At 33.5% G+C, this 17,124-nt stretch overlaps 1 protein-coding gene and 1 long non-coding RNA gene across 2 annotated transcripts; one reads left to right on the top strand and one right to left on the bottom strand.

Annotated features, from left to right (window-relative positions):
• Positions 1–611: 611 nt before the first annotated feature.
• LOC126970219 (uncharacterized) lies at positions 612–7,860 on the bottom strand. The gene is made up of 2 exons (XR_007730569.1): positions 7,689–7,860; positions 612–1,951 (listed from the first exon to the last, which is right to left on the bottom strand). It is a non-coding gene; the product is annotated as an uncharacterized LOC126970219 (long non-coding RNA).
• Positions 7,861–13,554: 5,694 nt separating this feature from the next.
• Positions 13,555–17,044, top strand: LOC126970175 (E3 ubiquitin-protein ligase FANCL). Its single transcript, XM_050815955.1, has 4 exons — positions 13,555–14,295; positions 14,423–14,581; positions 15,425–15,624; positions 16,255–17,044. The coding sequence occupies exons 1-4, from the start codon at positions 13,803–13,805 to the stop codon at positions 16,354–16,356; spliced, it is 954 nt and encodes a 317-aa protein (XP_050671912.1). The 5' UTR covers positions 13,555–13,802; the 3' UTR covers positions 16,357–17,044.
• Positions 17,045–17,124: the final 80 nt, after the last annotated feature.

The following is a 17,124-nucleotide window of genomic DNA, read 5'->3' as shown; positions in this document are numbered from 1 at the left end:
GCAAACTGCTGTAAATAAATGAGAAGAGATAACATATCTCCAACTACATACTTGTTTATATTGTTGAGGTGATCATTAACTCACATCGAGGTTAATGAACATGTGAACTGGATGCTTATTGTTGTAAATAAACTCTCAGAAAACTCTTTATTGGTCTAACGTACAACTTAACAAATTTAGTTTAACTACAAGGAAATACTTAACAAAGTATCACACTGACATGTAAGCGCTTTGAAAGTATCCCCTTGCTTGTTTAGTATTTTACATATATTAATGTCCCAGAACAGTCACACTGGCGTGTAAGCTATATATATATATAACACGTAACAGTCCCTAGCTTAGGAATAAGGAATACAATACGAGAGTTGAAGAGCTAAGGTGACAATTTGCAAAAAGTTATTTATGTACGATTTAATATTCAATTAGCGCCATCTCTGGATCACCTTTGGAACTAAATATATATGAATGAAACTTCTATTGTGTTACACATGTTATTTTTTTATAATTTAGACATTGTTTCTTACTTTAAAAATTAAACAGAGTTCAACATTGGTATGATTATCAATGTTGAAGTATATCTTAGAATCATAAACACGTCTATTTTTGGAAGATTATTAGTGATTGCACTTTAAGAAATCCACTTTGGAGTCAATGTAGATAATAATTATACAATAATTTAATAATAAAAAACCATGGTACAATTTAATATTTTTTATATTATATACTTATATTATAACCATGCCAGCAATTCTGTTTACAATGGACTTTGACGTCAGAGTGTGCTTAAACCAATAGCATTCGAGCGTATAGTTTAGTTATAGTTAGTAGCTCATAGTTTGCATCAGTAATAGTTAAATTGCGTAGCAAATCTTCAGGTTCTCCGCTTAAACAACTCTTCAAATAATGAAGCTTCTGTACTTAACTTAACTTCTTATTGTTGTGAATTAAGCTCTCAAATAAATCATTAAAAGATTGCCATTCATTATATTTTCCAGTAAATGAGGGTAGTTTAATTAACGGCAAATTTACTTCATTATGCATAGAACATGCTCCAGAATTGGGCATAGAAACAATTATACTTTGCTTTTCTGTTAAAGATTGAAGCTGTTCAAGTTTACTTTTTAATAGTGATTTGTAGGCAGTATAAAATTCTTCAAATTGCTCGTATAAATCCTCAGAAAAGTATGATAATTCTTTTCTTATATCTTTAGTAGCTTGCGCCACAATTTCTCGATGATCACACTTAAATTCGGTCCACAATGTTTCTAAAGTCTCCAATCTAGATTCAGTATAACCTTTGGTTACTCTCTCTTTCGGTTATTTTTTATAATTTCTCTCCGCTTTCAAGTTTTCAAAACGATCTTCTTGTACCAAAATTAACGACTGCATCTTTATTTGAAAACTAAATTAATTTAAAACAAAAGTTCGATAAACCAAAAGTTCAGTAGTAGCACATAAACAATTTCAAATGTCCAATATATCTAAAGTTCAATCATAAACTTATCAATATAAATGTCCTATTGGCAACAACAAAGTTCATATAAGCCGCATTAACTAAGTCACTATTTCATCAAATATTTGTACAAGTTATTCTCATACAAAATTTTTCAAAGTCTATATGGATGATATTATCGTCTACAACGCGAAATTTTCTAAGTGTTTTCGAATTGAAATTTTTCTAAGTCTAAACAAACACTGAATTTTACTAAGTCTTTTTTTTTAAACACTCGAAATAGTTAAAGTTAATTTATAACCGCGATTGCACTAAGTCTTTTTCACTGATATTTACTTAAGTTGTATTACTCACAGTTCTCCCGGTTTCGGCACCATTATGTTTAACATTTTACTCAACACTCTTACCATATGGCTCACAATAAAACACACTCTTGCACTTACACCTTTATTCTTCTCAAACACAATATTGAACAAATACTAAACATGAGTATAAGACCTTGACCTGCATGAATAGTATAGAACAAATGATAGTGCGATGTAACTTTGTACCCTTTGGGCACAGCGCCATCTCTCGGAAGTTTTAGGAACTTTACTGATTACAAAGCAATCATTTCTCACTAACTTAGACATTCCGCCCATCAAGGACTTGTCCTTCAAATAAATATCAAACTCGTTAACAAAAAATAAACTGAAAGTAACAACTCAAATAAAGCAAAGTAAACAAAATTAAACTTTTGAATCTAATACTTAATACAAGAAAACACAATATAAATTAGTATAAATCTAAACCGTTATAAATTTATGAAAACATTTTACAACCACTATTTGATTGGGTGGCAACCGCCCACCGTGACAACTATTTTAAATAATGAAAATTCTAACTTGATCTAGGCAAAAAACATAATTTACTAACAGGTCTTTTAAAAATGTATTTTTACACTTTATAGTTACAACTCTTGTGATATTGTCTTTACCGGTATGCTTCTCAATAATCTTTCCCAGTACCCACTTGGCTGGAGGAATGTTATCTTCCTTAACAATGACAACATCATTTATTTCAGGTTCGTTTCTTTATTCCATTTATATCGCTGACTTAAAGTAACTAAATATTCCTTTGACCATCTCTTCCAAAAATCATTAACCATCTTTTGCATCAGCCTCCATCTATCTAATCCAGTAAATTTATCTTCGGAATAGTCTTTATCTGGTATAGTAATAAGTGGCTCGCCGACAAGGAAATGACCTGGTGTCAATGGTAGACAATCATCAGGATCATCGCTGAGTTGAGTGATTGGCCGTGAATTTAAGCACGCTTCAACTTGTGTCAACAAAGTGGACAATTCCTCATATGTAAGAGTACTGTCACCAATGACCTTTCTTAAGTGCATCTTTGCGGAACGTACTCCAGCTTCCCAGATACCACCAAAATTGGGCGAATGTGGCGGAATGAAGTGCCACTTCGTGCCTTCAATGTTCAGTACTCTGGCAATTTCTTCAGGCATGTTAGATTTTGCTGCGTCAAACATTTCTCTCAGTGTTTTATCAGCGCCCACAAAAGTGCGATTGTCACTAAATATATCTTGACAAAAGCCTCGCCTCGACACGAATCTCCTAAAAGCCGCTATAAAACCTTTAGCTGACAACTCAGACACCAGTTCCAGGTGAATCGCGCGTGTCACCATGCAAATGAACAGAACAATGTAGCCTTTATAAGATCTTATTCCTCTGCCAGGTGATGCTCGAACATTAATTGGACCAGCATAATCCACACCTGTAGATTTAAAAGGCTTACTCGGTCTTAGTCTAACTTCAGGTAACTGTCCCATCAACGGTGTTTTATTCATTTTTGAATATCGCAAACATTTTACACATTCTCTATAGCATTTTTTTACTTGATCTCTGCTTCGTACAATCCAGTATTTCTCCCTCAATAGATTAAGCATAATTTGAGGTCCGCCATGCAATGTTTTCTCATGAGCATCTCTAACTAGTAATTTGGTAAGGTGGCTCTTAGCAGGCATGATTAACGGATGTTTTGTATCGTAGCATGCATTGGCGAATTTAATTCGTCCACCAACTCTTAAAAGTCCCTCTTTATCAACAAAAGGATGAAGTGTGTGAAGCACGTTTTTCTTGCTGACACATCCTCGCTTTCTGATCTCCTTTATGCTGTCACTAAAGTCGACCTCTTGAGCTTGTTTAACGCAAATTAGTAATATGTTTTCCATTTCTTCTGTAGTTATAACATCTTTGATTTTATTTCTTTCTTCTTTACATAATTTGGTCATAGTACAAAATCTTCTACATCGTGATAAAATTCGAAGGGCTTTTGATAGCGATGAAAATCTTGTCCATAAAAATGTATTTTCTGTTTTCTTTAAGGCAATACAAGTTTTAATAGCCGTCTGTTCTTCGTGTGTAGTAAATTCTTTTTTGTCAGATTTAATCACACGCCCTCTGAGCCATTGTGGCCCGTTCCACGAAAGCTGATGGCCTGACAATTACAGACCTCTCGAAGCACAGTCAGCCGGATTCATATCCGTCGGAACATGGCCCCATTGTTCATATTCAATTATGTTGATTATTTCAGAGACTCGGTTGCTCACAAAAGTTGTCCATCGATTTGGCAAGCCCTTTAGCCATGCTAAAACAACAGCCGAGTCAGTCCATGCGTAAAGGTCTTCTTTGGGTATGTCTAAGATCTGGGAAACTTCATACAACAATTTTGCAGCTAGTACGCCACCGCAAAGCTCTAATCTTGGAATAGTTACCTCTTTCTCATTTAGGGCAACCTTTGTCTTAGCTTTCACCAAACTCACATGGACATTGCCATCAGTATTTACTGTTCTAAGGTAAATAACCGCTGCATACGCTAATTTAGATGCATCGGAAAATGCATGCAATTCTCTACGAGAATTCTTTGTCATGTGCATCCATCTCGGAATTCATACATTCTTTAGACTCACTAAATCTGATCTAAAATTTAACCATTCCTTTAAAAGATCTTTTGATAGTATATCGTCCCATTCTAAATTTGCTCGCCACAATTTTTGTTTATATATGTTGGCCTTGACCCCAACTGGTGCTATGCAACTCATAGGATGATACAGCCTTACAATACCTGAAAGTACTTTTCTCTTAGTTATTTTATCTCTAACGTCAAAATTTACTGTATCTTCAAAATTGTATGTAGTTCGAGTCCAGCTTATTCCCAAAATTTTGAAAGTATCATATGCCTTAATATGATTTAGCATTATGTAATTTTCCAGACCCTTTTGATATTCTTCATCGTGTCTAAACTTCATTAACAGTCTTCTTTTAGTTGAATAAAATCTTTTTAAAGCTAACTCTTTAAACCGTTCTTTTTCAAATTCGGGTCTTTTTTGAACGGTAGTCGAACAATGTACCTCCCATCGTTATCTCTCGTAGTTGTAGTTTCGAATAGGTTATTACATTGAATTTCTTCTCTGGTCAACTTCTTTTTGAAAATGTTATTAGGTTCCGTCTGTAGTTCCCCAAATTGTTTTATTAGATTGTCTTCTCTGATTTGAAGATGCATGTTAACTACTCTTTTGACTCGCGTATTTGTGTCATTTGACAGCTTTCCCGATATAATCCATCCAAAAATAGTGTTTTGGGCAATTAAATTGCCTTTTGGATGTCTGATCATGCCCTCTGTCAATATTTCACTATAAGCTTCAGCTCCAAGTAAAAGATCGATTTTACTAGGAGTTGCGTAACCTGGATCGGCTAGGAATAGCTCTCCAATTTGTTTACCACCAGGTGGTATAACATCAGTTGACGGAAGTACCCATGGAAATGATCTCAGCACATACGCTTCTACTTGGATTGAATTTTTGGGATTCTGGCGTGATTCGACATGTATAGAAACCATGTGTCTGACTCTCGTTTCACCAGGACCCAGACCTGACACCCAACTATTAACTGGTGAGCGCTTAAGTCCAAGCAGTTGAGTTGTAGCTTCCTTGATGAATGACGCCTGTGAGCCCTGATCTAAAAGTGCTCTGATATGGTGCTCACAGCCGTTTCGTTCTTTTGTCTTTAAAAGCGCAGTTGCAAGTAGGACTTCGCTGGGTTGAAGCTTCTCTGTTGCGAACTTAGATATAATTCTCGTCTCTGATCCCAACGAAGTTGATAGTTGCGCAATATTCTCAGTATTGTTCGATTCTTTATTATAGTGCAAGAGAGTGTGATGACGTCTGCCACATTTCTGGCAGGATTTTGATAGCCTACAGTTTTTAACCGAATGGGTCGGAGCTAAGCAGTTTAAATACAATCCTTTGGTTTGTACAAACTCTTCTCTCTCTTTTGGTTGTTGTGTACTAAATTTTTTACACGTAAACAGATAATGATTCTCTCCACATAATGTACAAACAGGATCCTTAACCGAATTGCTTTGGTCAAAAACTGAAGTATGAAAGGATTTGGTTCTCGGAATGTGATGAATCTGCACAGAAGCTTTACTTCTACTTGTATCAATCATTTCTAGCGCTCGGAATCTTGCTTCTAAGAATTCAGCAAGTTGACTCCATTTAGGCATTTCTTCTGGTGCAGTATTACTCATTTGTATTTCCCACTGCTTATGAGATTCAGAATCTAACTTGGAAACAACTATATATACCAGGATTGCATCCCACGATGCTATGTCAATACCCAAATTTTTCAACTGTTTCAGACAACTTAGTGTTTTATCAAGGATTAGTTTAAGTGCGCTGGCTGACTCAGGATTGATTTGTTTAATGGAAAATAATGTCTTAAGAACAGCGTTGCAATTAAATCTTTTATTGTCGTATCGCCTTTTTAATAATAACCAGGCCTCCTCATAGTTTGCATCAGTAATAGTTAAATTGCGTAGCAAATCTTCAGGTTCTCCGCTTAAACAACTCTTCAAATAATGAAGCTTCTGTACTTAACTTAACTTCTTATTGTTGTGAATTAAGCTCTCAAATAAATCATTAAAAGATTGCCATTCATTATATTTTCCAGTAAATGAGGGTAGTTTAATTAACGGCAAATTTACTTCATTATGCATAGAACATGCTCCAGAATTGGGCATAGAAACAATTATACTTTGCTTTTCTGTTAAAGATTGAAGCTGTTCAAGTTTACTTTTTAATAGTGATTTGTAGGCAGTATAAAATTCTTCAAATTGCTCGTATAAATCCTCAGAAAAGTATGATAATTCTTTTCTTATATCTTTAGTAGCTTGCGCCACAATTTCTCGATGATCACACTTAAATTCGGTCCACAATGTTTCTAAAGTCTCCAATCTAGATTCAGTATAACCTTTGGTTACTCTCTCTTTCGGTTATTTTTTATAATTTCTCTCCGCTTTCAAGTTTTCAAAACGATCTTCTTGTACCAAAATTAACGACTGCATCTTTATTTGAAAACTAAATTAATTTAAAACAAAAGTTCGATAAACCAAAAGTTCAGTAGTAGCACATAAACAATTTCAAATGTCCAATATATCTAAAGTTCAATCATAAACTTATCAATATAAATGTCCTATTGGCAACAACAAAGTTCATATAAGCCGCATTAACTAAGTCACTATTTCATCAAATATTTGTACAAGTTATTCTCATACAAAATTTTTCAAAGTCTATATGGATGATATTATCGTCTACAACGCGAAATTTTCTAAGTGTTTTCGAATTGAAATTTTTCTAAGTCTAAACAAACACTGAATTTTACTAAGTCTTTTTTTTTAAACACTCGAAATAGTTAAAGTTAATTTATAACCGCGATTGCACTAAGTCTTTTTCACTGATATTTACTTAAGTTGTATTACTCACAGTTCTCCCGGTTTCGGCACCATTATGTTTAACATTTTACTCAACACTCTTACCATATGGCTCACAATAAAACACACTCTTGCACTTACACCTTTATTCTTCTCAAACACAATATTGAACAAATACTAAACATGAGTTTTTTTTTTTTTGCGCCCAAGCAAGGGAATGGGCTACCCTCCGGGATAACGACGGGAGGGAGGTGGTGAATGCTCATGCATACCAACGCAGCCTAAGTCTGCGTTGGTTATGTGGGACTCACGTGAAACCTAGGTGCCTACCCACTAAACACCACCTGCAGTTGGCTTTGGGCAGGTGCCCTCTAAGCCTACATCGAAGGCGACCTTCTCATGGGGAGAGAGAGGAGCAAGCGGCACTCCCTATGGAGTTTCCGCTGGGAAAACATGAGTATAAGACCTTGATCTGCATGAATAGTATAGAACAAATGATAGTGCGATGTAACTTTGTACCCTTTGGGCACATCGCCATCTCTCGGAAGTTTTAGGAACTTTACTGATTACAAAGCAATCATTTCTCACTAACTTAGACACTCATTTAGATTTAATAATAGATTATATTTAGTTAAAATATTTTTAATCTTTATCATTATTTATTTTATATTAAATAGGTTTTTCTTATTAAATTTTTGCTGAATAATAAATATTAAATATACAAAAGTGCAATAAATATACAACGTCGAAACCCAATGCAATTTAATTGGAACTACTCTATCCTTTTTTAGTATATATCTCAAATAGAATCATATCAATGTTAAGGTTATGTTTTTAGTTCACATTGTTAAAGTTAATAACAATAAAATAATAAACTTAATAAATAATTACATTTTCAATACCTCACTTCAAAATTGGTAAGTACGTTGAATATCGTCGGTTTACTGCAAGAACTCATTAACAGACAAAAACAGAACTATGAATTAAGCCACTTTTAGTTTTAGCAATATAGTTTTCCCTATATCGTCTTAAAAATGATTATGCTAAAGAAAAGTAAAATACTATTATATTGCTGAATATATTTATTATTAAAATCAAGCGAGTTTTTTAAATATTAACAAACAATTAATGAATTCTTGCAATTGGGCTTTTGTTCGAGGTTTGAATTAAGTATTTCTTGAAATAGAAGTCTATTTTAAAAAATACGTACTATTTCAATAGAAATAATGATTTTTTTGTGGAAAAAAAAGAGGGCAGATGGGCATGAGGTTTACTTGATGGAAAGTGATCACTGCCCCCCATGGAAAACTGCACCACCGGAGGGCTTGCATATGCGTTACTTTTCAGGAAATGGTGTGGAAAGGGAAGCAGAGTGGACCTACGGGCCCTGGGGGTGGAAAAGGGGGTAGACATACGGGACTGTGGTGGAGGTAAAGGGAGTGGACCTCCAGGACTCTCACTGACCAATCGAAACGCGACAACATAGCTGCCACTGACGCCGATTTTTCGCATGGAGATTTATCGACAAATCATCCGAGCTTGTTTTAAGAGAAACAATCAAGATACGTTTCTACGCAACGCCAGTTGATCGAACCGTTCACAAAGCACTCAACTTTTTTTTTTCAATTTCAAATATTCTTTATTACAGATAAGCTTAATTACAGACTTATTAGCTAGTATGAGTAACCTAGTTAATAAATATAATAATATTTTTAAAAATACATATTTGTTAAAAGTGTCAAGACTCATTTAAAATTTATAAGAGGAAATTATTATAATAAAGTTACTTATAGGACATATAAACTATAAAGTAACAAACAAAGTCAAGTAGATTTACATTATGAAAGCTTTAGTGGCAGCAATTCATTTATAAATAAAACTGTAATTATTAGGATTAGTAACATACGCACAGGTGATGTTACGTTGTGACAAGAAACAGCGAGATCGCGAACCGGTTCAGTAAACTCGAGCAAGCGCGCCAGCAGGCCAGAACAACCCGTCCTTAATACTGTTAATACGGTCGGTTATAGCGTAGAGGCGCCGGATTAGTGGACGGCTTACACTTTTACACCTTTGCTATAATATATTATAGCAAAGGTACTGCAAGAAAAGCAAGCCTATTAAAAGAGTTGATATTGAAGAAGATGAAAGATGGTGATAATATTGTCAATCACTTGAATAAATTTATGGATATCGTCGTTAAACTAGCAGATATGGACATACCAATTAATAAAGATCTTCTTAGTATTATGATGCTTTACAGCTTACCTCAATCTTTTGAAAATTTTAGAATTGCAATAGAATCCAGGGATGATCTACCAGATCCAGACAACTTGAAAATAAAGATAATTGAAGAAGCTGAGGCAAGAAAAAATATAGCTAGTACAAGTGAACAAAACTCTGAACAAGAGGCGCTGTATAGTAGACAACGTGGCAAAAATAAAAACTTTATTGTTAAATGTTTTAAATGCAAAAAGAAAGGACACAAAGCTCATGAATGCTCGTCAAAAGTGGACCGAGTTAATAAAAATAATGCAAGTCTATGTTGCTTAGAAGAAACATGCCTAAATACATCTGATAATAAAGAAAAAAATAAGAAATGGTGTCTTGATGTACGTCACATATGAGTCATGAATTGAAAAGATTCATTAATATGGACAAAGCTGATAACAAAACGTTAAGGTTAGCATCAGAAAACTGTCTTGCACAAATCGAAAGACGAGGTCAAGCAAAACTTTACACCTATAAAATACCAAATCTGAAACTAACTGAAGCCTTGTACGTACCATCGCTGACTACAAATCTAATGTCAGTTGGAAAAATAACAGACAAAGGTGGAACAGTTTCATTTAAACAAAAAAATGCTATTGTGATGCGAAACAATAAAATTCTGTTAAAAGCAGAGAGACATTCAGACGGTTTGTACTACGTTAAAGAAAACATAGAAGAGAAAGCTAATTACTGCGAAGCAAGCAAAATGCAGCAATGGCATAGAAAGTTAGCACATCTAAATGAAGGACAAATGAGAATAGCACTTGATAAGAAAATTATGGAAGGTATAGAATTCAATAAAAGTGACACAGTTAAAGACTGTGAAGTCTGTGCTAAAGAGCAAAGCAACAAAACTACCGTTTAATGCACCTAAAAATGAGCAACGTACAAAAGATTAGAAATTGTGTATACTGATGTATGTGGTCCCATGAGGCAACCATCGAAAGGGTGTTCCAAATACTTCATCACATTTACAGATGATTATTCAAGATATACAAGAGTATATACAACGAAAACTAAGGATGAAACTCTATCAAAATTTAAGGAATTCAAAAATGAGGCTGAAAGATTTACCAAAAAGAAGATAGTATGCTTACAAAGTGACAATGGGACAGAATATATTAACAATAATTTTGACAAATATTTGAAGGAGAATGGCATCAAAAGGAGACTTTCCGCACCATACACGCCAGAACAGAATGGCTTAGCAGAAAGAAAAAATAGGACATTGCTTGATAAAGCTAGATGTATGTTGATAGATGCCAATATGAAAGAAGTTTTTTGGGCTGAAGCTATTAATACAGCTAACTACTTGGCAAACCGTAGTCCTTGCACAAATATTGATAACGCGACTCCATTTGAAAAATGGGTAAAGAGAGTTCCGTCAGTAAGACATTTTCACATATTCGGAACTAAGGCGTTTGTACATAAAAATGGAAAATTTGAAGCCAGAGCGACACCTGGAATTTTTGCAGGATATTCGGAAAATCACAAGGCATACCGGATTTTCAACCCAAAAACAGACCAGGTAATGATTAGCAGAGATGTCAAAATACTGGACAAAATGTTTTATGAAAACGAGATCAAAGGAGAACAAAAACAAGATGTAGTTAATAAAAAGGAAATAGAAATTATATTTTCTCCTGAAAAAGAAAATGTAGAAGATAAGATAAAGATTTGAAAGAACATGAAATTGATGAAACTGACCAGGCATTGAACAATGATGAAATATTTTTTGACGCAAATACAGAAACAGATGAAATAGATCCGACTAGTTCTACTGATAAAAGACATAGAAAACCACCAGCATGGCATCAAGATTATGAGATGGATGCTGAACAATCATTCCTCTGTGAAATAGACGAGAACATGGATGAATGGGAAGATGCAATAATAAGCGAGATTGAATCTCATCTTAAAAATAATACTATAAAAATTGTACACAGGAACGAAAGCAAAAATATGGTTGATAGTAAAATGATTTTAAAATATAAATATAATGCAATGGGAGAAATAGATAGACGAAAAGCACGACTTGTGGCGCGTGGGTTTAATCAGAAAGAAGGAATTGATTACACTGAAACATTTGCACCTGTTGCAAAAATGATTACTCTTAGAATACTTATTGCACATGCAATTGAAAATAAATTTAAGTTATCCCAACTAGACGTGTGTACTGCATTTTTAAACGGCGATTTAGATGAACAAATTTATATGAAGAAGCCGAAAAATCTGGATAAATATTTAAAATACATAATTACACATGGAAAAGACATAGAGAGATATAAAAATAATGGGATATGTCAACTAAACAAAGCCATATATGGTTTGAAACAAGCGGGAAGACAATGGTTCTTAAAGTTACATGAGAAATTGTTGGAAATCGGATTTAAGAATTCTTCAGCGGATCCTTGCTTGTATATATAAGAAAAAGGAGGAGAAAAGCTGTTTGCAAACATTTATGTGGATGACTTAATACTAGCATAAATACTATATCAAAAATAATACTAAATCAGAAATGTTGTTACCAGAAGTCAAAACAAAACTGCAAAAAGTTTTTGAGTTACGAGATATGGGTTCACTCCATCATTGCCTGGGCATACAATTCACCTATGTAGGGGGAGAAATAACATTGTCACAGGAGAATTATATTGAAAATTTAATAAATAAGTTCAACATGGCTGAATGTAAGCCAGTGTCAACGCCCATGGAGACTGGTCTGAAACTGGAGAAGGGTAATGGACTCACAGAGATGGAGAATATAGCATACCAAATGTTAATTGGATCTCTAATGTACCTCGCTGTAGCCACAAGACCAGATATAATGTTTGCTGTTAGTTATTTGAGCCAATATAATACATGTTTTGATAATAGACATTGGCAAGCTGCAAAAAGGGTGATTCGTTATATAAAAGGAAGGAAGAATGTAACCATCAGATATAAACAATCAGGAATGGCACTAACAGGCATGGCTGACGCTGACTGGGCGGCATGTACCGTTGACCGTCATTCATATACCGGTTATATTTTTAAGTATGGTGGTGGCCTTATCAGTTATACATCAAAGAAACAAAGAACAGTGGCTTTGTCAACAGCAGAAGCCGAATATATGGCGATGACAGAAGCAACGAAGGAAGCTTTACACTTGAAATATCTGTTGGAAGACATTGGAGTTTTTCAACAAACTGTTACGATCTATAATGATAATTTGGCTGCACAGATGTTAGCAAACAATCAAATGACTGGTAAGAGAGCGAAACATATCAGCATAAAGGAACATTTTATACGGGATTGTGTCCAGAAGAAATTAGTGACCATCCGTTACAAGGACACTGAGCATATGGAGGCAGACCTTTTTACAAAGGCATTACCACAACCAAGATTGTTAAAGCTTCTAAAGATGATAGGCGTCACTCAGACCTGAAGGTCATCGTGAGGGGGAGTATCATAGAGGTCTTACTCATAGAAGAAGAAATTAGTGACTTTTGGTTACTATGACTACAAAGCAGTTATTACGTTGTCATGCTTATAAAAAGTTGTAATTAATTTATAAAATTGTTTTCTTATATTAAATAATGGTGAATGCACTGCTCATAGTCTACTGCTGATACTCTGCTCTATCTAATATAACACAATGCCACAGTTCTTGCTTAAGACAAAGTATTTGCAATTGAATGATTTGATGCGTCAGTTTCTAGTGTTTGTTTATTGAATGTCGATTTGTGATCGATCGGTGAAATCCTTTAACCTTTTGGCCAAATTGGCACTAACTAAGAAACGCTCTGTAAATAATTTGGACTGAAAATGCGATATGTGGAAATTTGAGAGACTAATAATTTATAATAGGTAGGTTTTTTGTGTTGGTCTCCCAAGTCTATTTATTTACGTAATATTCCCCGCCGGGTTCAAGATTTACATAATTATCTAATGTATATTCTTGTCTTAAAACGTAAAATTGTTCTTTCATATTGTAATACTAATAATACCATTTTATTATTCTAACTGAAGAACTAGCATCCATGGTCATGAAATAAATTTAAAAAAGAAATTTACGTAAATGTTTGACATTATGAATAGGAAATAGAGTTTGAACTTTTTACATAAATGTTTAAAAGAGGATTTGAAATACCACAACTTTACAACACATGAAAACTTATTTTTAATTAAACAATACCTACTTTACTACAGTTACACAGTTTGTACAAGTAATAGTAAACTTACCAAAATAGGTAGTAGGTACCCATTGTGTTGGACTGAACAGTAATTTCTACACTTTCTTTGGAGTTTCCACATATAAAATAATGTCAACATGAATACAACACTGAGTTTACACCATCTATTTCAAAATAATGAAATAGATAATTTAAAGCAGTTAATAGAAGATCTAGACAAAATTTTTGATAATATACCAGTCACAAGTTCAGATTTAATAAAAACAACATTGCTAGATATTGAAACTATAAAACAGCTTAAAAATAAACCCAATAATGTACATGTTGTTTTTGGCAAAAGTTTAAGAACTCTACACTGTACAATTATAGATGACAATGCCCGAGAGCATAAATTGTGTGTTGAGAAGCAGCCTAGTACAAAAAAGTTAAAAGTAGTTTCTGTTAATCTACCATTTACATCCTTTCAAGAACAGGAATACAATAACATTGAAGATCTGACAAATGAATTTCTATTGACTATTAACAATTTATCTAGTTATTTATATGAATTAGAAACCATTGACCATAATTGTATTGTAGTTGAACCCAAAAACCCTACCTTTAAAGATGATTTTCGAAATCTCTATCTTGGTTAGTAATACAACAGATTTTATAGAATTCTTAAGATTAATATTGATTGCATTGTTGTTACCCTAGTGTATCTATACAGTTTATTGGATGTTAATTTATTAGAAACAGATAATAATATGGTTTTTAGATGACAGAACTTGGTTACATATTGAAGTTACTCCTGATGGATCAGCTAGCAATGTTCATCTAATTGGACAATCTAATAAATGGCAGGATAAATTACAAAAAGGCATATTGAAATGGGATCATGATAAAAATATTGTAGAAAACATTCTTATTATTTTTGGTATGTCTATTATATATTTTTTTTTATCATTTACTTTTTATGGAAGAGGGGGATAAAGAAGCATAATATGGTTCACCTGAATGTAAGTTATAATAGCCACCACTCTTGCAATACCAGAGGTATCATAGTAGTACATGTTAAATTATATTTATTAATAAACAAGTTGATCCTCTTAAGGTAAATAGTTGCTTTAATGGAAATGTATACACTTTTATAATAAAGTCTGAGTAACTGTTCAGGCATTATTATAATTTGACAGCCCGGGACTAGATAATGATTATTTTATAGCAATGACAGTACAATATTTTATCTTGTATTAAAAAGAGCACAAAAAAGCAATGCTGGGAGATTTTTTTGCGACATTTCTTCTCTCTCAGAGTGTCATTTGCTTCCGAAGTGGTGGTAGTGTTTTGAAGTGACATCAAAAATAATTCTAAATGAATTTTGAGAAATAAATGCCTTTTTATCTTGCTGAGGAGAGAGGTAATCTGTGAAGAGGTTGGTCATGCAACTTTGTATTGGGTTAATGGCAAGCTAAGCTCCTATTTGATAACTACCAGTGTAAGTTGGCTAATGGGCACCTAGTTGAAACTGGACTAAGTGAATTAAGTATATTCTACTGAGTGTAGGGCTGTTGCGAGTAGCAGAGCTCTATCCCTAAAAATCTAGGTACATGGGAAATCACTAACTGTGCAAATGGATAATTAAATATATTAAGGGCATGAAGAGGGCACAATGAAGAGATTTAAACAGTGCAACAACTCCAAACATGCTCAGCACAAAGCAGATATTTATCTCAAATAATATAATTTTTTATGATGTACACATTTTTTTTATTTTTAGATTTAAATAATTTGATTGATATCAAATCTACCAAGGACTTAAGTGCAGAGAATACTGCATTTTTAGAAGATGACTGCTCAGAAAATATAACATGTAGTATTTGTTTCTGTACCGAACTCCCTGATAATCCTGGTCTTCCACAGCCTTTATGCAATAATCCTAGCTGTGATGTCAACTATCACAAAAGCTGTTTGTTTCAGGTAATTAAATGTTCACAATATAATATAGTTAAACTAAATAATTAAAATGGTGATCCTCATGTCCAGTTTGTGAGGGTACCAACTTGTCTAGAGTCTATAGAAGGAACCTACATGGTATGATTACAGATAGCCAATTTATTAATTTAGTTAATAATGTCTCATGAAAGTTTTTGTAATTAAAATCTTAATATATATAAATTATGTGACATGTTGTTTGTCCTCGATGGACTCCTAAACTAATGAACGGATTTTAATGGGGATTACTTCATGGAGTGCAGGTTTGTCCAACTTGAGAGATAGGATACTTTTTATTGCGATTTGGGACCCATAATTATTTTTATTTCCAAAATTTGTTTTGTATGGACATATTTTCTATGAGAGATTTTAGTGACACAGTGGACGGTTTGACAGTTTGGCTATGAAACAATTTTATTATAACAACAGGGAGCATTTTTTACGAAATAATTCTTGATGTTTTGAAATATTATTGGCAAATTCCTATAAAACAGTTTTTTTTTATTATCTACAGAACAACATCTGTCTGGGCAGCTAGTATACTATAAATTTGAACGGTTTTGAAAATGTATACATATTGTGTTACATTTTGCTAAATATTAATATTTTTTGCAGTGGCTGATTGCTTGTGAAGGTGGTAGACCTCCAGCATTTGGTGTCATCAATGGAAGCTGTCCCACATGTCTGCATCCAATTACTTGTAGTGAAAATGAATGATTTTTTATAAAACTTTTTCAAATTAAATAGATTTTACACAAATAAATTTTATGAACGATGCGGGATTCAAATCCGCGACCTCTCGCGTTTCGTGCGAGCGCACTTTCCACTGAACCAACCATTCAAGTGACGTATCGTTGATAAATCTTGTATGTCTTGTACAACTCTCAGTAGAAGTGATAACCCACTTTAAAAATAAAATAACAAACTGTTTAAATAGATTTTATCCGCTGAACATTAAAATAGGTATAGCAAAAGAATTTAATTACAAGTGAATGTGTATATCTTATATATAAAATTCTCATGTCATGGTGTTAAACATTGAACTCCTCTGAAACGGCTTGACCAATTCTCATGAAATTTTGAGTGCATATTGGGTAGGTCTGAGAATCGGACAACATCTATTTTTCATCCCTCTAAATGTTAAGGGTGGCCCACACGATTTTTTTTTAATTTTTTTGTAATTATTTTTTTAAATTTGTTTGATTATGAGTCAGCATTAAAAAATACATACAACTTCAAATTTTCACCCATCTACGATCAACAGTTACTTTTGTATCGCAATACAACATTTGCTGGGTCAGCTAATTATAAATATGTAAAAAGTAAAATTTTAAGTTATGACATCACCTTAAAAGAAACCAGCTGTGTATATCCTCTACAAGACAAATAAAGCAGTTGAACATAATTTTGGGTTTTATTATAGTCACATTTATTCCACCTGATTTCGCCCATGAAATGTTTGCAGGGATAGGATAGCATAGAATT

The sequence above is a fragment of the Leptidea sinapis genome, chromosome 20 (genome assembly GCF_905404315.1).
Source record: "Leptidea sinapis chromosome 20, ilLepSina1.1, whole genome shotgun sequence".
In the NCBI taxonomy this organism is placed as follows: Eukaryota; Metazoa; Arthropoda; class Insecta; order Lepidoptera; family Pieridae; genus Leptidea; species Leptidea sinapis.
The sequence above is the reverse complement of the archived record's forward strand: the minus strand, read 5'-3'. Positions and strand labels throughout refer to the sequence as shown.